Source organism: Protopterus annectens, chromosome 2.part0 (assembly GCF_019279795.1).
Source record: "Protopterus annectens isolate FY-2018-M chromosome 2.part0, PAN1.0, whole genome shotgun sequence".
NCBI classification, from domain to species: Eukaryota; Metazoa; Chordata; order Ceratodontiformes; family Protopteridae; genus Protopterus; species Protopterus annectens.
The window spans coordinates 1,497,091,392-1,497,117,618 of record NC_056728.1 but is presented as its reverse complement, the minus strand read 5'-3'; the positions used below and the strand labels follow the sequence as shown (position 1 = coordinate 1,497,117,618).

The 26,227-nt window shown below is 39.8% G+C and overlaps 1 protein-coding gene across 1 annotated transcript in view; it reads right to left on the bottom strand.

The window, feature by feature from the left end:
• The window catches only part of LOC122792850 (kelch-like protein 10), a 73,539-nt gene that overhangs the window by 11,490 nt on the left and 35,822 nt on the right, over nt 1-26,227 (bottom strand). Inside the window, exon 4 of the mRNA XM_044060409.1 lies at nt 1,830-1,979. Coding sequence (XP_043916344.1) covers nt 1,830-1,979 — 150 coding nt within the window. The remainder of the gene's footprint in view (nt 1-1,829; nt 1,980-26,227) is intronic.

Genomic DNA, 26,227 nt, shown 5'->3' with positions numbered 1-26,227 from the left:
GCACAGTAATGAATAAGGACTGGGCTGACTTTCCTCTGCATCTGTTAGACAGACACACCATACCCACCCTTTCTCTATAAAGTTGCACCTCTTTTTTGCATACCCCATACCCTGTTTGCAGTTTAGTCCTTCCCATCAATAGTTCTCCTCCCTCTGTCTGTCTGTATCTCTCCACTGTAACCAAATTTTGTGTCAATACCTTACCTGTATGCCCCTGTCTGTATTTTATGTTTGTCTATACTCACTCCCTTACCTATTCTCTGCTTCCTGACCACAATTGTTGCTTGCTACCACTCAATTCTAGTATTCTTTTTCAAAAGAAGAATGTTGACACCTGTCCAGAAACAAATATGCCATTCTCAACCTCACCTGACTTTCCTTCAAGGTACATTTGTATGACTTACTCTGATTACTTTTGACCCCATCTCCGCCTTTCCTAGCTCCCACCCACAATACTTTTGACCCCATTTACAACTTTCCTAGCTCCACCCACAACCATTGCAATGATGAATTGAGCTGCTATGGTGTTGTACTGGGCAGCTGTGGCCTGAACACAGTCACCCTGCTTCAGCTATGAGGTGTTTCATTGTGCACATGAACACATATAGTCTCCACCTCATTATGCTTCTCATGAAGATCACGTGACCTCTCAGAACATGGTCATTTTACTTCTGTATGGTAGCACAACTGCTGCCATTAATATGGCTGAAAAAAGGTACTATTACTATGCAGCCCCTTTCATACTATTCTGGAACTGTGCTCATCCAAATAAATATTTAAGCAGCATTGGACAGTGTCTTGTTAAAATAGCTATGCTATCTAGTGCAGCAATGTAGCATTGATAATATTTTACACAGAACCTTAAGAATCAATTCCTTCTGATAAAAATGAGACTTCTCAATCTAAAATGAACAATGACAGGTAAGATGCAGAGATACAGAATAAAATTACCTACAGCTGACCACCCTTTTGTAAACATTTTCTATCTAAGCTTTCATTGAAATAGAGATTTCTTAAATTTTTCTTTAAGTTATTCCACTTTTTTGTATTTTCTCCTTCCTCTTCAATTTCTCCTGCTTACCCGCCTTCTGTCAGAATGTTACAATCAAATGATATGTCAATTTCATTTTTATATTTCACTGTGTTTGTTCACAAGACTGATAGCCTATGCTATTTATCTAGTTCTATTCCTTTTAACTTTTTGTTAACAATGTGGCATGTGGGCACAGATGAACACACACACATATACAGACGTGCATAAATACATGCACACACACACACACACACACACACACACACACACACACACACACACACACACACACACAGTAGAAGGTTAATATCCTTCCCTTTCAACGTCTTCCTAGATTGGGACAGTACTGCACATTTCCTTACTACTGCCATGGATACTGACTTTTTCTTATCCACTCCATTACCTACACTTCATCAAATTCAGTCCACTCTAATCACTTCCTTCATACAATGTTCATAGGTTCATAGAAGAAGACAGTCTTGTACAAAATAATTAAGCAAGATTGTTTTATATTCCTCATTCTCGTCCTATGTTGCCTTCCTCAACACATAAGATATCCATAGAGTGCTGAAGTTATGATTTCATAAAAAAAATCAGCACAAACATTATCTGAGTTATACTTGACAGCAACTGAGTCTTGAATAATGAAATGTCTATAAATGGCTCCCCATTCTAAACAGCTGCACGATTCATCTCTTTTAGTTGTTTTTTTTTCTGTTTCATTAATATTACTAGCTTTTATGTAATGCAGAATAATCAAAAAGAAGAAAATATTTTGTTTGTTGCATTTACTTACCGCATAAACATGTTCTCCAAATCCAATCACTCCCACACCACTTCTTCTGCTGCTCATTGGAGTGATCAAGGTCCATTGGTCACTTTGTGGATCATATGTTTCAGCTGTAAACAAACATTCATTTCCAGTGAAGCCTCCACATATGTATACCTGAATTAACAAAAAAAAAAAAGGAAAAGAAAAGAAAACTGAAAAAGTCTCTCTCTCTGCAAATATATAAAACTACATTACCCTTTTAGCTCATGTCTATAACCTAAACTCTTCTGGATCAGTTCTTACCAGTTTCGAGAGTTGGAGCAGGACAGGACCATATTTGTTAGGTAACTGAGTAAGTGTGATGTTAATTTTAGACCAGTGTTAAACAGCATTATAAAGAGAGTAAAAAAACAATGATACATTCTTTGGTACAGATCTAATAAAACATTTAAAAAAAAAAAAAAAAAAAAAAAAAATATATATATATATATATATATATATATATGGGTTCACTACATATGGCCAAAAGTTCATATGACCGAAGCCCATTTGACTGAGACCAAATGACCGAAAGTTCATTTGACTGAAAACCCATATGACTGAAACTCATTTGACCGAAAAACAGCACTGCCAGGTATATGCCCTTTTCCCCACTGTAGTGTGACCCTGGAGTGAAAATATAAAGTTGGGGGGGGGTGTGGGTGGCATAGCCAGTTTTTACTGATGTATGTTTTCATGCACTTTTAATGGATACACATGTATATAACAGTGCATAAACTGCAATTATGTGGGGGGCTACATCCCCCACACCCCCAATGTGGGGGGCTGTGCCCCCCATACCCCCTCTGACAATATATTCTCACTCCAGGGTCACATTAAAGTGGGGAAAAGGGCATATACCTGCCAGTGCTGTTTTTCGGTCAAATGAGTTTTCGGTCATATGGGTTTTCAGTCAAATGAACTTTCGGTCATTTGGTCTCAGTCAAATGGGCTTCAGTCATATGAACTTTCGATCATATGTAGTGAACCCCTATATATATATATATATATATATATATATATATATATATATATAAACAGTACTGTCTTATTAGATACACCAACTAAATCTGAATTACATTTTTTGTTTGTTTTCAGTTTGATTGACAACACTTGCAACACTAATTAATAGCAGCACATTAAACTTAGTGAATTGGAATTTCAGTTAAATTGACAAAAGATGTTAATCAAATATATACTAGCTTTTCTTATAGTTTATTTATTTATTAGCTTGTTTCTTTATCTATTGGAGTTTCCACCTAGACATTACGCAGAGAGAGAAAAACTGCTTACTTCTTTTGTAACAGTACGCCTAAGATTTTATTTTATTTTATTATTTAAAATTTGTTTAAGTAGTGCGTTGCCAGGATGCTGACAGGTTAGCAACAGATTTCTCCTTCTTTACTTTTGTTATTTTATTTCTGGAAGGGAATTATACTTCTAAGTTATCCTACTTATTTTTTTTTAACTAAATGCTAGTAACTTGAATTGTCCTGAAGGATAATATCAAAAAAAATATTTTTATATACCAATATTTTCCTGTCAAACTTTTATCTTGAAAATCTCTTCACTTATAATCCAGAATGACTCTCACAAAACTAAGCTCTTAGGACTCATCTTTGAAAAAGCAACTTCAGTCTGCTTTTACCAATATACAAAAACTTTCCATGAAGATGGACAAAATGGATAACAAACTAGAGCATTTTAAACAAAAATGTTCAAAGCAAATGCAACAAATACAGGAGTCTAAATCAGCGGAGAATACAGTTATCTGGGATGGAGGATGCCTTAAATGGCATTGAAGGGAGATTATCTGAAGATGAAAACAGCATTGAATTCTTACTGAAACAGAATTCTCTACTTCTGAACAAAATTGATGATCCAGAGAATAGGTCTCAGAGGAACAACATCTCTGTCTTTGGTTTGCCTGTAAAGACTGAAGGGGAAAGTATAACAAGCTTTTTGACATCCTGGCTCCCTAAAATTCTTGATTTATCTGAATCTATATCATATGGCAATGAGAGAACGCACAGATCCTTGGAAACTTCCTCCTCTAAAAATAAGTCACCACCGAGATCTACTATAGTGAGCTTTTTTTCATCACAGCACAAAGAATTAATTCTCAAAACAGCCTGGACAAAATCTGCTATCAAGTTACAGGACAAAATAATAAGGTTTGACAATGATTATTCTCCTGCTGTGATGCCCAAGAGAAAATGCTTTCTACCATTAGTAAAATAAATAAAAAAAAGACAAATTATAGTTCATTTGCTTTACCCAACCAGACTTAAAATATTTCTTCCAGATGAAATCAAAACCTTTGAGGACTTAGACAATGCTATGGCATTCTTGAAATCAAATAAAGTAATAGATCAAATAGAGGATATGGATTGGAGTAACAGTTCCTTGAAGAGATAAGCTGAAAGAAATAGAAAGTTAATGAAAAGAAAAAGAAACTAAAAGAAAAGTGACTTTTTACTTAGTTTCTATTGCTATCTAATCCAGTTTGTAGTTATATTGCATAAGAATAACTTCATATACTTTTTTAAATATACTTACAATCAGACTACAAAGCCTGAATGCATACTTCATTAAGGTAACTTTCTTTTTCTTTTTCTTTCTATTTCTTTTGATACTTTGATATCTAAAATTAATAAATAACATTTGTCCTTTTAAATTTAGTGCACGCATTCTATATATCATTACTATTATATTAGCATTTGCTTTGTTTTGGTGTTAGCTTTACATGCAGGTTTCCTATATCTATGTTTTTATAAGGATACTAGTTTCATTCATAGAGTAATAGTTTTCTAAGTTAACATACCTTCTTTATTTTAATATATCAAGTTTCATATTAAGCTTTATAGAGAAGCCTATTAATTAATGTTAGTGCCTAGCTATAAAGATATACATGTTTTATTTATCTTGTGGTTCCTTTGAATGGAAATGAATCTGTTTGAGAGTGTTTTTGATTTCTATTTTTGCTTCAGATTTTTGTGTATAGTTCCTGTATTGCAACAGCGTTTTTGGCTGTTAGAGAGACAGGGATTGAGTATATTTCTTATTATTGCTTTTGTTACTATAGATTTTCTTTTTGTTTTGCTAATATATTGTTGTCTTACTGTATAGTAAGTTGCTGGAGATGTCTGTGAAGTGTTGGTTTGACTGCCAAGGGTATGGAGGGTGGATGTATTTGTTTGGATGATGCGAGTAAATGAGAGAAGACAGTTTATCTCAAAAGTAAGCTCTAGTTAATGCCTCTATCTAATGTTGTCTGTTTAGAGATGGAGCACTAACTTCTTGTGCTAGATGAAGCCTCTTGATTTTTGTGCCAGCTTGGGTTACTAGACAGGGGTTGAAAGCTATTTTGCACTTCAGATTTGACTTTAAGATCAGTTTTTTTTTTCTGTTATACTGCGGTCGTCTATGAGATCATTGCAACATTTATGCTCACTGTTTTAAGTCAAAGGGTAAATGCATTTGTTAAAATTAAAGGTGCTCATTTTAAAGTTCACAATAAAGATCTTATTAAATGGTTTACGCATTATTATAAAAAAAACACTGCCTTGCATATAAAACAATCCACAGTTAGTATGCTTCATCTGTTTTTTCCATCTCAATTCTCAAACTATTTCAAATATTAGATGCTGCAAATATTTAATGAGGAATCTGTATAGCATTACATAGTTCTAAGTCAGTTTTTTTTGTTTATGTCAACACTTTTGTAAGACGTAAGTACTCCTCATGTTATTGCATGTCTCATGGTAATTCACATTATTGTGTATAAATAACTATTTATGGTTAAGAAGCAGCAAAATACTAAGCAGATAAATCCTTGACCACAGAATATAGCCATTAAGCAAAAATATATGAGATAAAGTGGTCACCAAATGTACAGCTCAAAAATCATACAGCTTTTATTTAGAACAGAATATCAAATGGCAAGCGCTTTCACCACCAAACCAGTAGCTTCTTCAGACCATTAACAAAGAGCAATTTTGTTTAAAACATTTAAATAACTTTATACTCACATATAATTAATCATTTCCACCTGTTATCAGTTTTCTTGCATCAATGCATCCCATTCGTACCTGACGCATGCACAGTAACGCTTATCACGTCACTCAACTTCATTTGAACTTCATTTAAAGAAAAAGTACTCTTATAACACATTTTTCCATGTTAAAGTGCATTCATTTCAAATAAAAACATTTGTTTTATACATGAAAAGCCTATATTCATATATTCATAGGTTCATAGGTTCATAGGTTCATACTAGGCTATCTGCCTGAGGGCATTTATAAGCCTATCCCATAGTTTTGTGGCTTACACCACCCCTTTAGTTTGGAGAAACTATGCCCATTATTTTGCTGTGCCTCTGTCGAGCAGTGACACTGAGGTAACCCCTGGGGTGTATCTGCGATCTCCCATCCATTGGTCAAGATTCCTCTTGAACAAGGCCAGCGAGGTGCTCTGCCTCACATAAACCGGGATTTTGTTCCACAGCATAGGGAGTCTTTGGGTGATGAATCTATCCCTCCAGCATGTCCTATTAATAACCGTGTCGAGGTTTAAGTCTCCCGCCCTTGTGGCTCTGAGGGATCTAGATTTTTTGAGATGAAGCATGTTCATCAAATCTGGGTTTGACATGGCCTTGTATGTCAGGCATAGGTCACCTCTGAGCAAGCGGTAAGCAACTGAATATAACTGGAGTTCTTTCAGTCGGGCAGCATAAGACAGATTTTGAGACCCTTTATCCTTTTGGTGAGGAACTTTTGTGGCCTCTCCAGCTGCTGCAAGTGTCGGGTCAGATACATTCCGAATGGGGCATTGTACTCGATCATTGGTCTGATGAGTGATGAGTATAGGGAGACTATGACTTCCCTTGATCTAGATGTGAATCCCTTCATGATAAGGTGGGCAATGTAGAAGGTCTTCCTAACTACTTTTGCAATATGAGTGTCGAATGAAAGGCTACTGTCAACCTGGGTTCCCAGGTCCCTAATAACTTCTTCTGTGTTCAGGGGATTGCCACCTATATGGTAGCTAGGGGTAACCTTATTTTTCCCGAAGGGTATGACTATGCATTTCTTGGCATTTAATTTTAGGCCATGGCTCTGGCACCAGTTATCCATTTCTGTGAGACCCTTCTGAAGGATATCTGTGTCAGATGTGTTTTCAACTACGGCGCCCAGTTTGCAGTCATCTGCAAACTTTGTCAGCCATAACCCTCCTGTGTTTGCTTGTACTTCAGAAAAGTAGATGCCAAACAAGAGTGGGCCCAGGACTGAGCCCTGTGGGACACCACTTGTGACAGGCTTTGAGTCTGACATGGCGCCAGCAACTCTGACCCTGTGGGTTCTGTCACTCAGCCAGTTTGCAACCCATCTTGTAATGTATGGATTTACATTTAAGTTGATGAGTTTTTCAATGATACCCGAGTGAGGTATTGTATCAAAAGCCTTCGCCAGGTCTAGATAGGCTGTATGGACTGCCTTTCCCTCGTCAATGGTCTTGGTGACTGTTTCAAAAAAGTCAACCAAGTTTAAAAGGCATGATCTGCCTTTGACAAAGCCAAACTGGGTTGGATCCAAAGTCTGCAAGTTCCCTATGTCTTTATTTATGAGATCCATTATGATCCTCTCCATGGCTTTGCAGATAAGGCTTGTCAAGCTAATGGGACGGTAATTTCCAGGGTCGGTGGAGGCACCGCCTTTGTGGAGTGGGACCACAGTTGCTGTGCGCCACTCCCTGGGTACATATCCAGAGGTGAGACTAAGATTAAACAGCTGTCCTAACTGTGGGTTTAATTCCTCGTTGAGTTCATGGAGCACACAGCCGGGGACACAATCAGGTCCCATGGATGCTGTGTTCTTTGCCTTGGAGAGAGCAGTTCTCACCTGGGCGTTAGAGATGTTTGGGGGGCTACAATCATTTGGTATAGATATCTCTCCTTTAGGGGAGGGAGTTTGCACTGAACCTGTCAGCCAGTATGTTGGCAATGTCTGTAGGATCAGTAATCTTCACATCATTTTGAACTAATTCTGAGCATATCTGGGAGTTTCCTCCTAGGTTTCTGACATAGCTAAAGAATGCCTTATGGTTGTCTTTAGAGTCCTTAGCTATTTTTTCTCAAAATTAGCTTTGGATGATTTTATGAGAGCTCTTAGCTTTTTACTTATAGTGATCAGCGGTGTCTTACCTTTTAAGGATTTTGCTCTATCTTGTAGTAGCTTTCTCCTTTTGTTGTAGAGTTTGTTTATGGCTGGGGTCCACCAGACTGGACGCTTGCCTTTGGTACAAAGAGTCTTTGTTTTGCTTGGGATTGCCTGATCCATGCAGCCCTGCAGGTGCTGGTAGAAGGCATTTGTAAGTGATTCAGCGGTTTGAGTAATGTTAACCGCCGGCTCAGGGGCCTTAAAGGAGACCACACTAGTCTTTAGAAGTGTGAAGTCGGCTTTGGAGAAGTTCTTTACTGTGGTCTTTTTCATTTTGGGTCGGGGCGGGATGAGGACCTCCAGCGAGATTAGTTTGTGATCAGATTTCACCAGTGAGGGGTATACTTCTGGCGTTGAACATTGTGCTCCCATGTTCATGATGATGAGATCAAGTATGTTTTCTCCTCTTGTGGGGATGGTGACTAGTTGTTCCATGGCATTTGAGTTTATGAATTCCAGGAACTTTTGGGCTAGAGTGTTTGGGCTTGAGTAGTGTTCCCAGTCTATATTAGGGTAGTTGAAGTCACCTAGTATGATGGTGTTCGGAGATACATTTATCCCCTCCAGTGTTTTCAGGAAGGCCATATGAGGTTCCTGAGTTTGCGAGGGTGGCCTGTAACATGCTACAAATTGCAGAGCAGTCTTGCCTATGGTTAATTGCACCTGGATGGTTTCCGATGCATCGTGCGATGCCACCAATCTTGAGGTGTGGGTGTCCTTGATGAATATGGATACCCCTCCTCCTTTCTTGGTATTGTCCGGGTTTTGGGGCGGAACGCATGATATGAGGTAAAACCTGATAGTGCTGGGGTGCTCTCAGGAGCCTTGAACCAGGTTTCTGTCACAGCACAGACATCGATGTTCTCCATACTGAGAAGGGCCTCGAGTGCGTGCATCTTGAGGTTGAGACTTCTGGCATTGAGCAGCATTACCCTTAGTTTTTTTTCTTTGTTTTGTTCTAGGGTGGTAGGTTTAGAATTTGAGCCTTGCCTAAAAAGGCACTATGGGATGGCAAGAGCCTTTGCCAAAATCCGGAATCCCAGGGGTGACAAGTGCAAGCCGTCCCTTGCGAAGCAGCGTGGCTTGTCCAGCATGTCATCCCAGGCAGACAGACATTGGATCCCCTTTGAATGACACCAGAGTTTAAGCCAATTGTTAAAGCTGATCATCTTATCTTTGTATTGTGGCATCATTCTTGGTGAAGGTAGGATACTGCTCAAGGTCAGGGTCATACCTGCTTGGGCTACATAATCAGAGAGCTCCTCTATGTCTCTTTTCATGTAGTCCAAGGAGGTGCGTCTCAGGTCGTTAACACCAGCGTGGACAATGATTGAGTCGTACTTGTACCTGCTGTTGAGAGACCTGAGTGCATGCGTTATGTGGCGGATTCTAGCACCTGACAGGCAGCTTACTGTGACCTTCTCCTTACTCATTCTGGTGAGCGGGACGTCAGTGTGTCTGACTATGGAGTCACCAATGACTAGTGTGTCTGGCATTGTGTTTGGCCTTAAGGGCTGTGACTGCTTGACACTCTGACTGTGTGGTCTATGTGTTGCAGGTGTTGTGTTCTGAGGTGGTAGTTGTTTGGGTGTCTGCTTTGGTGGCCTCTGCTGTTTTGGTAGATTTTTGATCAGAGCCTCCGAGTATGTCTTTGTGTGTTTATGTGTATGATTTGAGGTTGTGATGGTATTATGTGAGACTGGGTCTATAGTGTGTGTGGTTACCTTCTCCTCCTGTCTGGTCATGCCAGTCCTATGTTGAGAGAGCTCAGCCTCCAGTTTGGCCGTATAGTTGCATCTCTCGCATGTATTTGTGTTTTGTGGGAGGAGGAGAGGGTTGTCTGTGTACATGAGGCAATTGTAACATTGCCTCAATATTCCCAGGTTCACCAGCTGAGCAGGAGAGGACATTAGCAACTGATCCCTCGACATGCTAGAAGGAATAGACAGAAAAACTTAAGAAAAGGTTCTGGGGATGTGGGTGACCGAGAAATGGGGTTTGCTTTTTTGGGGTACTTTCTATAACAAGAGTGCTGTATCGAGGTGATAAGTACTGTAGGAGCAAGTGCTTCGCTATACAGATAGAGAATAGACTACTTGGGAGTCAAGTAGAGATAATTTATAGTTGTAGGATACACTAAATAGAACAGTAGTATACTTTGAGGAAGGTAGTTTTAAGGGAAAATTTGAAGAGTGGACTTTAGGTAGCCCTAATAGTTTAAATCTGATTAACCGGCGCTGCCCTAGTGTGCAACGGTAGCAGCTCAGCTAAATCGTGCTAAAGCGGCTAACGCGTGCTTTATAGCAGGGGGCTGGAAAAAACAGGAAATGACCCAAAATGGCCGACGAATTACTAGTTGCTGCTTCTAACCACTCCTCTGAGGACAAACAAGCAGCTCAGTACTCCCCACTCCCACTGGTGAGTAAAGAAACTGCCTCTGGCCACACAAGAAAATGGAGGAACACAGAAACCAAATACAAAGCCCAGGGATCAACAAAATCTGATCACTGGAACAACTAGCCAGGAAAGTTTAGGAGAGGAGAAATATTTTTTTGTTTTTTTTGCAAACAGACAGAAAAAATGCAGTAAATGCTTTGTTTTCGACTAAATTGCTATCAAAGGCTGGTACACTTGAGTGTATTAGCCTGTTTGTTACTTTTAAGCAATACTTTAGCCCACAAGTGCAATCAACAATATAAGCTCACAAAAACAGGAAAATAAGGTAATAAAACAGTAATATAGGCACAAACAGTAGTCGAAAAGCACAAAAGATCGAAAAATGCAAACTAAAAAGTTTAAAAAATACTTATGATCAAGAAAGTTGCTTTTTCTGCTCTCTGCTGGCTTTGGAACTCTGCAGGGGACCACAAGGAGCTATGCCTAGTTCTCTAATGCCAGAAAAGCCTGCCAAGACATATATCAGTACACATTTAAAACCGGGTATCCATCTATTATATATGCCATTCCACAGTGGTTGAAGCAATATGTATATAAGTGGATCTATCTCCAAACCCCTAATATGTGTCTATGCCTAGGCACTCATCAACCACTATAATAATAAATGCACCTGCATACTGATGGTCTTAGAAGTTTGGAGATAGATCCACTTATATACATTTTGCTTCAACCACTGTGGAATGGTATACATAATAGATGGATACCAGGTTTTAAATGTGTACTGATATATGTCTTAATATATGAATATAGGCTTTATATGTATAAAACTAATGTTTTCATTTGAAATGAATGCACTTTAATATGGAAAAGTGTGTTATATGAGTACTGTTTCTTTAAATGAAGTTTGAATGTGACGTGATAAGCGTTACTGAGCATGCGTCAGGTACGAAAGGAATGTACGGATGCAAGAAAACTGATAACAGGTGGAAATGATTAATTATATGTGAGTATAAAGTTATTTAAATGTTTTAAACAAAATTGTTCTTTGTTAATGGTCAGAAGAAGCACCGGTTTGGTGGTGAAAGCACTTACTATTTGATATTATGTTTTAAATAAAAGTTATATGGTTTTTGAGCCGTACATTTGGCAATCACTTTGTCATATATTTTTGCTTAACTATTTAGGGTTATTCTTGTATTCAGTGTCAGATGTTGCTGATTATAGTGTTTTGGGCTTCATTTCAGATGTTATCAGTTGTGGGTTTTGATTTTGATTGGTGGGAAAGGCATTTCATGGATTTGATTTTCATGGTGTCCTGTGATGGATCTCGTAACTCTGTAACAGAGTATATAAACATCTTATCTTAATATGTAGGGATAGCCTTGACTAGTTCACTGTTTCAGAGGTATCTGTGTTTGCTCACAAAGGGAAAGATTAGTGGTGAAGTGGTGACATATCTGGCAGCTATGGGTGAGAGGTCAAGGGAGGTTTTCAGTGGAGAGTGACAATATTGAGGCTGGAGAGGCTGTGAGTACATTAGGACACTGGTCAGAGTGTTTAGTTGGTAGGAGATTGGACAAGCTGACATCCTGGGATCTATTTTACTTACCTATAATATAGAATAAGATGGCAATTCTGGGATATGCATGTTCCTACTAAGCGATGCTTTACTGGGATTTTACATAATGGAACTATGGTGTAAGTGATACCACTGCTTCCTGCTGTGATGCACACAGAGTTTTGTCATGTACATTGTGTTGTTTGTGTCATTTGGGCTTCCCTCGTCCTGTTCATTGAGACTTGCAGCTAAGTGCTAGTTTCAGTAAATATCAGTCTATGTATACAGTGACATTTGCAAAAATGTTAAAAGGGACAGTGCACTTTTGACATTAAAAATAAAAATGTTTAATATTTGATCTGCTTGTTTGTTATATGAGATAGAATGTTGATTTCAATGCACGTTTTTTTGTTCTGAGTAGCCTAGACATAATCCAGTGTACACGAAAATTACAATTTTATACAGCTATAGTTAAATTAAACATAAAACCTCATAACAGTGTACTAATAATGATACAGACAGCCAAAGTGAAAACATGCATGTTCTGTGGACAATTACAATAGGGTAAAGCTCTTGCAGACTACAAGTCAGCTCCCTTCCATCACTGCATATTAAATATAAAGCTATTAGAAAATCTATGGATATAAGTAAAATTATAATATCAATTAAGGTGTGAGAAGTAGAGCAGATGAACAGGAGAAAAGAAAAGAAATGTAGATATATGGACAGTGGGGAAGGTATTGTGATATGGACATCCCACTGCTGCCAATGAATATGTGGCATGGAAATCCCACCACTGCCAACCAATATGTGAGGACCCACCATTGCCAACCAACATGTGATGTGTATATCCCACATCTGGACTAGTAATCAAGGAGCCTCAATCCTCAGCACTTGCAACTATGTAGTGATGTTCACTGGGAGGGTAACAGGTACACATACAGTATGTCCAGATGGAGTTCCCTGCATCAAGTGCAATTTCCCTTAAGAGCACACAGAGACCACAGTCAATGCGGGGTTGGTTTCTCCCTCTTCCTCCAGATCCCCAATAAGACACCTCACTGGCACAGCTATAGATTTAAAATCTCAGCTGAGTGACCAAGTCAAGACCTCCAGCACCCTCTCTGTGGAACCAGTGCTTCATGCTCCTGCTTAAGTAGCTAATGCACACACTCTTTGAGGGTTGAGTTTTACACACACACACACACACACACACACACACACACACACACACACACACACACACACACACACACACACATACACACACACAAACACACACAAACACACACACACACACACACACACACACACTGGGAAAGGTTGTTACAAATTCACTAGCTATACCTCCTTCTGCCCAGACTATAAGGTAGTTACCACTGCCACCAGTCACTCCTGCTAGTTACTGTAAGGCCCTTCACAAAGGGTGACTAATTTTACTGTAAAATATTAATATTAATACAAATGGTAGTGTGACCAAGAGCAATGATTTTAGGAGTGGCCCACACAGTGTTACCAAATACATATGCAAATACTCACATATCTCTACAAAGATCAGCCACAATCAAAGGTTTAAATATATTTAATAATAAATAATAAAAGAACAAGGAAACATTATATATTCACAGTCACATCAGAGTTCAAAACACAGGAAATATTTAAAATAACATTGCAGCATAGGCTCAGATAAATAAATAATAAAACAATATCTAAACTAAGCTTCTCTATATACCTGACTGTATCTAAGAGAATTACTATATCCTAATAACTTGCTAACAGAGCGTGGCAGATGATGTGGTGAACAGTTCTTCTTGTAGTTAGCTCCTTGATAGAATACAGAATGCTCTGTCTTACAATTAGACTTCTCAAAATATTATCTAAAATATTACTGCTGGAATAGCTTGCAGAATGACATCATTTCTAGTCATCTGATGTCTAGTTCCTATGCAAACCCCCTGTTGCTAGCAGCAGGCAGTATTTAACACCTACCCATAAAAATACACACACAAGGGCTTTTGCTCAGATCTGTTAAGCTTCTGGAGGACGTAAAACAACTAAATACATCCACTCTTCATGAGTGTCAATTAATTCACCCAAAGACTATACAGAAAGCTTCCTAGTACAGATGTTGTGTCTCTGGCTGCCTTGAAACCTGTAAAATAGCATCTTTATGACTTAACCTACAAAGTGATTTAATTTCAGATATTTTTCTAAAGTTTGATGGACTGAAGTTAACCCTCCAGTTTACTCTGTTAAAGCATATACATTTGAACAGCTGCAATAGTGCATGTACATTTACACTGTGGATATAGTCGAAACTCAAGCACTTTACAAATACCTTTTCAACACTCACATCTGTAAAATCAGTTGATATACACCAATATACAGTTCTAATGCATTTGTGACACAACCATCTTATATAAATCATACTGATATTCACAAGTGACATATCATTATTTACAAAATTCCAGCTAGCTGTGCTGGCAGTGCCTCCTTTTGTCACATTTCTCCCCCTCCTTTGAAGACTCAAGCTAGTTTTTCAAATGATCCTTGAGAAGCATCGTTTGAGAGGGATGATCCTATCTGAGAATACATTACCCATACTTTGTCTTGCGAACCCATCTGCATTGGCATTGCTGATCCTAGTACAATGCTGCACTCTTATATCGTATGGCTGCAACCTTAGGCTCCACCATAGTAAATTTGGATTTTTCTGACTGGCTCCCTGTAGCTCTAGATCTCCCTTAGACTCCTCCTGCCTCCTACTGCAAAAACTCAGTACAAGGGCCTCTCTGTCATGGTAAGGTTTCATCATGCTAACATTGTATAGTTTGTGCCCCTGCCTCCTGCCTAGCAGTTCTACCATGCAGTTAACATCACTGACCTTCCTGACCACTTTGAAGGGTCCCTACCAAGCTGCCTGCAGCTTATTGTGTCTGACAGGAATGAGAACCATAACCTGCTGCCCCACAGCATACTCTCTGGCTCAAGCATTCCTGTCATACCAGACCTTTTTCTACTGTTGGGACTCCTGACAGGTTCTCCTGGGCCAAGGCCATGTGTTTCCTGAGCCTTGTCTTGAAGTTTAGGACATATGCCACAACAGATTCCTTGTGGGATTCACACTTATCCTCCCATTCATCGCTAATCAAATCTAGAAGTCCCCTCACCCTATGCCCATACAGCAACTCAAAAGGTGAGAAGCCTGATGATTCCTGGGGCATCTCTCTGTAAACAAACAATAGATGGGGCAAATATTTGTCTCACTTCCTTTTAAACTGGTCTGCAAATGCCCATAGCATGGCCTTTAGTGTACAGTTTAACTTCTCCACAAGACCATTAGTCTGGGTATGGTAGGTGGTGGTCTTTAGGTGCTTCACACCACAGGGCTTCCACAGGCACGTCAGCAGGTCTGACATGAAATTGGCACCTTTGTCAGTCAGTATTTTTTTTTTGTGAAACCTATTGTGTTAAAAATCTCTAACAAAGCATTTTCTGCCTTTTCTGCCTCAATGGAGGACAGGGCCACCGCTTCAGTGTATCTAGTAGTATAATCTAATACCACTAGGATATATGTTTTCCCTGTGGAACTTGGGGTTCTCAGAAGTCCCACAATATGCATAGCTACCCTCTGAAATGGCTTCTCAATCACAGGCAAAGGTATCTAAGAAGCTTTGACCTTGTCTCCTGCATTGCCTACTTTTTGGCACTGCTCCCAGGTCTTGTAGTACCCTTTAACAACCCTTGGAATCCCAGGCCAATAAAAGGTCTGAATAATATGTCTCTTGCTATGCTTTATGTCCATATGACCTGCAAAGGGAATGTCATGGGCTATGGCTAGAAGTGCCAGATGTTAGGCTCTGAGCACTACCGACTACCATACTCTCTCACCTTCTAGCCCTCCCTCAGGGGTCCATTCTCTATACTATAACCCTTTGTTCCAGTATATGGAATCCCCTTTTCCTTGAGAATCAGGCACCACCTTACCTATGTCCCTCAATCCTGGTAATGTAAGGTCTGAGAGCTGAGCCTGTTTCAACTCTCTCTTTGTAACCCTTCCCAGTTCCCCTTCCACAGGACATCTAGTATCCTCTAAAAGCAGTACCTTACTGTCAGCCTAGATACTACTACTCACCTCTGCCCTTGCAGTCACTCTGTCTAAGGGAACATCAGTACCCACCAGCAGCTGTGGCTCACCTTCAGTCTCATTGCTACAGCGTAGTTCCCTCTCTGAAGTAACCACTTCACCAGTCTTGGCATCAAGTGTGCAGTCTGTCTAGGTCCCCCTCAGGCTACCAGACCCACATGCCTGTCTCCAAGCCTGACTGCAGGCACACAAGGTACTGCATTATTAAAACCATTCCCTATCAGGACATCTGCAGGGATATCCTCAAACACACCTACTTGCTTTCTTCCTTTTCTACCCTTCCAGTCAAGGAGAAGCCTAGACAAGGGTTTTTGGAATGGGATCCCTCCTAAAGCTCTGATTAGAGTAGCCTGCCCAAGCAAGTAGCTCTCCTCCTTAACCATTGCAGGCTTCAAAATGGTTAGGTCAGAGGCTGTGTCTCTCTAAGTAATGGCCTGTTTCCCATTTACTAAGATAGGATATAACCTGTTGTGGTGGTTTGATACACTTGTTGTCTCCAGACAACTTACTGCTGGTGTTGTGTTATTCCCACTTGCTAGCCCCCTACCTTTTGTTCCTTACCTTGCCTCTGTGGACATCTATATGCTGCATGGCCCCACTGGTTAAATTTAAAACATTTAACCTTTGATCCTGGCTGTGTTCCTGAACTAGTGGTTTCCCCTCTTACTGGTGTACTCTGTTGGGATGGTTTAGGCTGCTCACCATGGGTTCCCTTATATCCTTGTGCATCACTGGGTATCCCTTTTCTGTGTAGTGGTGCTCAGCTTGCTAGGTATACGTCTCCTTTTTTCCCCAACTCATTTGCAGTGTTGCATTCTCTGTCTGCCAACCAGATTCTCCTGTGCTCAGAAAAAGTATTAAGGACTTTTTCCCTCTCCAAAAGGTCTTCCAGCCCTTCAAAAGTTGTGACCTGACAACCACTCACCAACCTATGAAAATAAGTGCTTAACTCAGCAATATAATCATATACACCTTCATCTGCCTTGTGTCTATGCTCTCAAAACGTTCTTCCATAAGCTTCAGGTGTTAACTTAAAACACTCTAATAAACATTCCTTTACTTGATTATAGACTATATAATCATTATCAGACAATTTAGAAACAACATTTACAGCTTTAGCATGGAGCAAGGGGGTCAGAAACCGTACCTTGAGCCCTTGGTCAATATTAAACTGTTTACATATCCTTTCAAACATATGAATAAAACTCTCAAACTTATCACCCTCTGTAAATTGTGGAAGAAATTTAGCGACCTTTATTGCTTCTGGGATTTGGTCACTCCCTTCACCATTATCTCCATGACCCTGGCAAAGAGTCAGCATTTCCTTGTCATGTTGCCTCTGCCTCTCATTTTCTTTGGCTTCCAGATGTCGCAGTCTGTCTGATGATTCTAATTCCGTACACTGCAGTCCTCTCTGCTGATTCTGCTTTGACCTCCAAATGCCTCAATATCTCTGCTAATTCTAGTTCCAAACATTTGGCCTCCAATTCAAGTCTCTTTAACTCTAGATAGATTTTTAAGTTCTCTGAGGAAAAGTTGGACTGTCCATTTTCTGAGAGCTGTACATTCCCAAGGCCAGTCTGGCTGTCTTCCTGGTTGCTGGTCTGTGATGCACCTGTGACTAAGGCTGCAACCATTTCCACATTAATCAGGTTGACATGCACCAGTCCTTTGGCTTGGCACATCTTAGACAAATGGGTCCTTGTCAGCTTGCCACAATCCTCTGCTGACATCCTTGTCTGGCTCCCTGACTAACTAATCTACCAAAAAAATAAATAAAGCTATTGTGATATGAAACTCTGAATGTCTACCATGTGGCTGCTTTGGAATACACACACTTTCTTTAGTGACCACTTTTTACAGCTACAAGAGTTCAATATCCACACCACTGAATCCCAATATGGGATGTGGTGATCCCACCACTGCCAGCCAATATGTGATGTGGGTATCTCAACTCTGCCAAGCAAAATGCGATGTGGATATTCCACCACTGTCAAACAATATGTGATGATCCACTGCTGCTAATCAGCATGTGATGTGGATATACCACCGCTGGATCAATAATCAAGGAGCCTAGGCTCAATCCTCACCACTGGCATCTTTGGAGAGACTTTCACTGGGAGGATAACAGGTATACACACAGTATTTCCAAATGCAGCTGTGTGCATCAAGTGCAACTTCTCTTAAGAGCACAAAGAGACCACAGCTGGTCCAGGGCTGGTTTCTTCATCTTCCTCCAGATCCACCAAATAAGACTCCCCACTGGTACAGCTATAGCACTGAGATCTCAGCTGGGTGACCAAGCCAAGACCTCCAGCACCCTCTCTGTCCAACCAGTGCTTCATGTCCCTGCCCAAGTAGCTGACAAACACACTATCTGAGGTTTGATTTACACACACACACACACACACACACACACACACACACACACACACACACACACACACACACACACACCTGGGTCAGGCTGGCACAGGTTTACTAGCTATGCCCCCTTCTGTCCAGACTATATATGGTAGTTACCACTGCCACCACTGACTCCTGCCAGCTAACTTTAGGCCCTTAACAAAGGGTGACCAATTTTACTGTGTAACTTTAATATTATTACAAATGGCAGTTTGACTAAGAGAAAGGCTATTAGAAGTGGCTCACACAATGTCACCAAATAAATATGCAAATACTCTCAACATTTAAATATCTCTACAAAGATCAGCACAGTGAAAGGTTTAAATATATTTAATACTAAATAATAAAAGTACAAGAAAATGCTTGGTATATATTCACAGTGACACCAGAGTTCAAAACACAGGAAATGTTTAAAATAACATTTCAGGACAGGTTCAGATTAATAAAGAAAAAATATCTAAACTAAGATTCACTATATTTCTGACCCTATCTAAAATACTTACTAGACCCTAAAACTTACTAATAGAGCAAGGAAAATGATGTGGTGAATGGTTCTTCTTCTTGTCAGCTCAAAGACAGAATACAGAATGCTCTGTCTTACAATGAGACTTCTCAACATAATATCTGAAATATTACTGCTGGGATAGCTTGCAGAATGCCATAATTTCTGGTCATCAGACTTCTGGTTCCCATGCAAAACCCCTACTGCTGGTAGCTAGCAGTATTTAGCACCTACCCATAAAAATGCACACACAAGGGCTTTTGCTCAGATCTGTTAAGCTTCTGAAGGTAAATACTTCCACTCTTCCTGAGTGGCAATTAATTCACCCCAAAGCCTATACAGAAAGCTTCCTAGTACAGACTTTGTGTCTCTGGCTGCCTTGAAACCTGTGAGAAAGTATCTTTATGGCCTAACCTACAAAGTGATTTAATTTCAGATATTTTTCTAAAGTTTCCTAGACTGAATTTAACTCTCCAGTTTTCTCTGTTAAAACATATACATTTAAATAATTAAATAGTGCATGCACATTTCAGTTCTCTGCAGTAGGCACACTGTGGATACAGTCCAAACTCAAGCACTTTACAAATACATTTTCAGCACGCACTTCTGTACAAAACAGTTTGATATGCACATGACATACAGTTCTAATACATTTGTAACACAAATATTTTATATAAATGATGTTGATATTCACAAATGACATATAATTATTTATAAAATTCCAGCTAGCTGTGCTGGCAGTACCTCCTTTTGTCACAGGTATCAAAGTGAAAGTGAGATGCAGGTACAGAAAAATTATGCATTACACTAAGTTGTGTAGAAAAACATAAGATAGTTGCAAAATGAATAATATTAGAGTTATTAAAGTGCATGTATTATTCCTACCGCAGTTTTCTAAGGTGTAGCTAAATCATTGAAGGAAAGTTGTGAAGGTTTGAAATATGGGAGAGGACATTATGAGACCTATCCATGGGAATAGTAAACTATGAACATTAAACACAGTCATTAACTGTATACATGCAATTTAGATTCATGGTAATAAACAACCTACATAAATGGTATTGTCAGTGCTTGGGGAATACGTTTTATTCATACTTGCAATTAAGAACTTGTCCTTCACTTATACATTTATTATATAAAATACAGATTTAATACTCACTATTATTAATGATTTTTTTAAAGTCTTAGGTCAGCAGGGAAACACTAGATAAATTAATATAAATTTCATATATATGTATATATAGACCAAATTCAGACCAATACTTATGCATGGCTTACAGGAAACATCCCACCCACAAATAATTTGGACTGATCCCCTTGAGCACCCAATCAGAATAATACTATGACCCCCCCCTCCCTCATAACCAACCAAGGCAGCAACTTGGAATGTACCCTTAGCTTCCCACATCCTATTTGTTTGGACCTTAAACTAATACAAAACATTATTTGCAGGAACTGGGAAATTATCAGAAGCAGCAGGGATATCGCAGCAATTCTGGGAGATGCACCTGATTTCTCTCACAAAAGAACAGAGTCCTTACACATTTCTTTTGAACACTCAGATAAACCGTTTTTACTTGAACAAATAGTAAATGCTGATAAAACACCAGGCATGTTTCCCTGTAACTCTTGTATTGTTTGCAATTACATTCACAAAGCTGCAGACTTTGTTTTCCAACATTGCAATTTTACAATTATTCACTGCAGATATTTTGATTCCCATAGCTCGGATGTTGTTTATGCAGGGATATGCAACAGTTGTAGTAGTTTGTATATAGGTAAATCTTCTCAGAAACCTCAAGAATAAAAAAAAAATTGTGCATCTCCATGCAACAAGGACTTGAAAAACACATTAGGTAAACACAGTGTGTACTGCACAGGGTTCAGAAAATATAAATCTATAGTGTTAGAACAGGTTGATGCTTTCGATGGGGACATTGATACTTTGTTAGAATGTGAACTGAGGTGGCAGATACTTCTGAATGCTGACTCTCTCCCAGAGCTTAATGAAACACTTAATATTATATGTACACTACATTGACTTACGTGACCTCTGAGCTACTTTCCTGCCTTTGATCTCTATTTTACTTGTTTAGAGTTGTGTGAAATTTGTCCTCACCTGCTTGATTCACTTTGTACTTTTATTACCTTTGATTACATTTACACTTGGGTAGCAGTTTGTATTTTCTTGTTGAACAAGGATACATATGTTTCTTATTAATGGTTTTTATTATACCCAGAGCAGTATTAATTCACATTACCACTGCAGCTTTTTCATTACAGAGTTTTTGAAGAAGTTCTTGCTGCAAATAAAGAACGAAAGCACTCAACACTGGTTCTGCTTTGTCTGTCTTGCCTGGTAACACAAGTTTTATTTGCATATAGGTATACATGTTTGTGTAGGCAAAGAAAGTGAGAGAGTCACACATTTAGAAGCTTAATAATAATGAAGAAAACATTCACTCTGAATACATTCTGGATTGTTATTCAGATGATGGGAATCCTTGTATTACAGAATGATTAATAATATTATAATAAGAATTTAGTTTGTTTAATCAAATAATATATTTGTGGTATACAAGTGATATGGACATACTATATTCGCTGTTATTGAAATGATTACATAAAATGAAAACTGTCTTTTGTTGGTGTCTACTACCATTTTCATAATTTGCATATTTAACAATATCAATTATATTTGATTTATATTTGTAACCCCTCTACATTTCTACAATATGCCGATGACTCCACCCTCATAACCACTGCCCACAACTTCCCTGAACTCCTAGCTCTCACTCAGAAAACCTTAACTTCTGTCAAAACCTTGCTCTCTGATAACCAATTAATACTAAATCCAAAAAAAAGCTTAACTTCTCTTCTTCCCTAAAAGACTCGCCCAGCACAAACCCTCTTTCTCTACCACCTCTCTTAATAACACATCATTAAACTCAAACCCCATATCAAACTACTTGGTGTAATTATTGATGATGAACTAAAATGCTATACTCACATACAACAATAGATAGAATCACATTAGAGAACCACGACAGATTGCTGCTCGCTATATTTTTATCTGTGACTGCATAACTGTTTGGGTTTTTTTTTTCTAATGTTCTTCCACTTGGCTCAGTATCTGCATATACTAAGTAGTTGGTTCAGGACATTGTCCTGCATGCGGTAGCTATTTGCTCAGTGTGTTTTTATAATCTTTATGATATATATTTACCATCTCAAAAGTGCTTACTCCTCTCTGTACTCTTCTTTTCTAGACCTAACACCATTCTTAAGTATTCAACTGCGGTACCACCTTTATCATTCTTATAAGAAAAGCGCAGTCTGGGTCTGGACTGTCTGCAAACAGCTACAGTTAACTTTGAGTATGTGTCTACCTGTTTGAGCCAATATTCATTTTCCCCTGGAGAGCACTCTGATTTAGCTTGTAAGCAGCCCCCCCCCCATCACACACACACACACACACACACACACACAGACACACACATCTTCCACTTTCTCTTATTCCCTTCTGTTAGCAAATAGTATCCATAACTGATCAATACTGTGTGTTTGTTAATTTAAACTATGACCACAGTAGCCTACTGATACAAGGTTATCCTGTTTTTCCACCTGAGAAATTAAGAAATTACTTACAGTTTCAGAGCAGTCCTTGGTCAATTGTGATTGTTTCTTAACACATACTTGTCTTTGCTTTGTGATTGTTTCCAGCCCCCTCATATGAGCAACTAACAGGGTCTCTACCCGCTTCGCTCCCCACCCTGCCCCCTATTCCCTCCCACCCCCGGTAGTCCCACCTTTATTGAACTCAAACCCCTCCCATCTTTCCAATAGCCAACCACAGCGCTAACCCAACACTACCTCCTCCATCTTCCCTTTACTATCACACTTCCTCAACTAACATGTACAAGCATACCTTTCCTATGCTCACTGCATGCACTCTCCTTGCATATCTTACATCCTACCAAAGCTCCATCATTCCCCCACTCAACCACTACCACTGTACTACTACTCACACCACCACTCATGTCTCACCCACACTCAGTTCCCCTCCCACCAGCTCAAGAACCATCCCTATGCACCCCCCACATATTCTACCAACTATATTACTCAAACATAAAGCATCCCTACAACTTAACATAGTAACCCTCCCACCATACCTATTACCCACAGAGCACAATCATAACGTTTCCCTTATAAACAAACACATTCAAAAACTGAGAAAACTAATAATCTCATGCATATCAAAACTAGCCCTAAGTGGAGACATCCACCCCAACCCTGGCCCTACCATCTCCAACCCCAATCCTCATAATCAGACTAGAAACCACAACTTCTCCCATATTACAACCAATAGAAACCCAAGTGACTTCCTTCTACTAAGCCTAAATATTAGAAGTATATCCAACAAAGTCCATGAACTCCATGCCACCATAGACTTGTACTCCCCAGATATAGTCATCCTGACAGAAACCTGGCTAAAACCTCACATTACCAGTGAGCAAATACTCCCTACAGGTTACAGCATACTAAGAGTAGACCGGCTAAACAAAAAAGGAGGTGGTGTAGCTATAGGTTCATAGGTTCATAGGTTCATACTAGGCTATCTGCCCAAGGGCATTTATAAGCCTAGCCCATAGTTATGTGGCTTTCGCCACCCCTTTAGTTTGAATAAAAACTATGCCTATCATTTTGCTGTGCCTCTGTCAAGCAGTGACACTGAAGTAATCCCTGGGGTATATCTGCAATCTCCCATCCATTGGTCAAGATTCCTCTTGAACAAGGCCAGAGAGGTGCTCTGCCTCACATGTACCGGGATTTTGTTCCACAGCATAGGGAGTCTCTGGGTGATGAATCTGTCCCTCCAGCACGTTCTATTTATAACCGTGTCAAGGTTTAAGTCTCCGCCCTTGTGGTTCTGAGGGATCTAGATTTTTTGAGGTGAAGCATATTCATCAAATCTGGGTTTGACATGGCCTTATATGTCAGGCACAGGTCACCTCTGAGCAAGCGGTATGAGACTGAATAGAGCTGGAGTTCTTTCAGTCGGGCAGCATAAGACATATTTTTGAGAACCTTTATCCTTTTGGTGAGGAACTTTTGGGGCCTTTCAAGCTGCAGCAGGTGTCTGGTCAGATACATTCGAGCGGGCATTGTACTCAATCATAGGTCTAATGAGTGATGAGTACAGGGGACGATGACCTCCTTGATCTAGATGTGAATCCTTCATGATCAGGTGGGCGATATAGAAGGTTTTCCTAACTACTTTAGCAACATGAGTGTCAAACGAAAGGCTACTGTCAACCTGGGTCCCCAGATCCCTGATGACTTTTTCTGTGCTCAGTGGATTGCCATCTATATGGTAGCTATGGGTAACCTTGTTTTTCCCGAAGGGTATGACTATGCATTTTTTGGCGTTTAACTTCAGGCCATGGCTCTGGCACCAGTTATCCATTTCTGTGAGGCCCTTCTGAAGGATATCTGTGTCAGATGTATTTTCGACTATGGCGCCCAGTTTGCAGTCATCTGCAAACTTTGTCAGCCATAACCCTCCTGTGTTTGCTTGTACTTCAGAAAAGTAGATGCCGAACAAGAGTGGACCCAGGACTGAGCCCTGTGGGACACCACTTGTGACAGGCTTTGAGTCTGACATGGCTCCAGCAACTCTGACCCTGTAGGTTCTGTCACTTAGCCAGTTTGCAACCCATCTTGTGATGTATGGGTTTACATTCAAGCTGATGAGTTTTTCGATGATACCTGAGTGGGGTATTGTGTCGAAGGCCTTTGCCAGGTCGAGGTAGGCTGTATGGACTGCCTTTCCCTCATCAATGGCCTTGGTGACAGTCTCGAAAAAGTCAACCAAGTTTAAGAGGCAGGATCTGCCTTTGACAAAGCCAAACTGGGTTGGATCCAAAGTCTGCAAGTTCCCTATGTCTTTATTTATGAGTTCCATTATGATCCTCTCCATGGCTTTGCAGATAAGGCTTGTCAAGCTAATGGGGCCGTAATTTCCAGGGTCTGTGGAGGCACTGCCCTTATGAAGTGGGACCACAGGTTTCTAACATAGCTAAAGAAGGCCTTATGATTCTCTTTAGAGTCCTTGGCGATTTTTCTCTCAAAATTTGCCTTGGATGATTTTATGAGAGCTCTTAGTTTTTTACTCATAATGATCAAAGGTGTCTTACCTTTCAAGGATTTTGCTCTATCTTGTAGTAGCTTCCTCCTTTTGTTGTAGAGCTTGTTTATGGCTGGGGTCCACCAGACTGGACGCTTGCCTTTGGTACAGAGAGTCTTAGTTTTGTTTGGGATTGCCTGATCCATGCAGTCCTGTAGGTGCTGGTAGAAGGCATTTGTAAGTGATTCAGCGGTTTGAGTAATGTTTACCACTGGCTCAGGGGCCTTAAAGGAGACCACACTAGTTTTTAGAAGTGTGAAATCGGCTTTTGAGAAGTTTTCACTGTGGTCTTTTTTGTTTCAGGTGGGGGCGGGATGAGGACCTCCAGCGAGATTAGTTTATGATCTGATCTCACTAGTGAGGGGTATACTTCCGGTGTTGAACATTTTGATCCCATGTTTGTGATGATGAGATCAAGTATGTTTTCTCCTCTTGTGGGGATGGTAACTAGTTGTTCCATGGCATTTGAGTTTATGAACTCCAGGAATCTTTGGGTTAGAGTGTTTGGGCTTGAGTAGTGTTCCCAGTCTATATTAGGGTAGTTGAAGTCACCTAGTATGATGGTGTTTGGAGATAATATTTAAACAGCATCTAAACATCCAGATTTTAAAATCATCAGCTCCACAAATAGGCAATGAAGAAGTAATATATACCAACCTCAAAATTAACCAAAACAAAACCATCAACATAATTGGATGCTACTTCCCACCTGGCCAAAACATCCCTCCATTAGAAAACCTCCTCAGCTGGTCTACCCACCATCTCCCCCAAGAAACTATCATCTTAGGTGATTTCAATATTGACTGGCAATCCTGTTCTGGCAACAATCCAACCCATCATGTACACCTTCATGGCTTCACCCAACTAGTGCAGACACCAACCAGGATAAATAAAAACTCCAGCAAGCACACTACCCTGGATTGGATACTAGTCAGTAAGAGCCCCCAGTCATATATAACAGGTGCTTA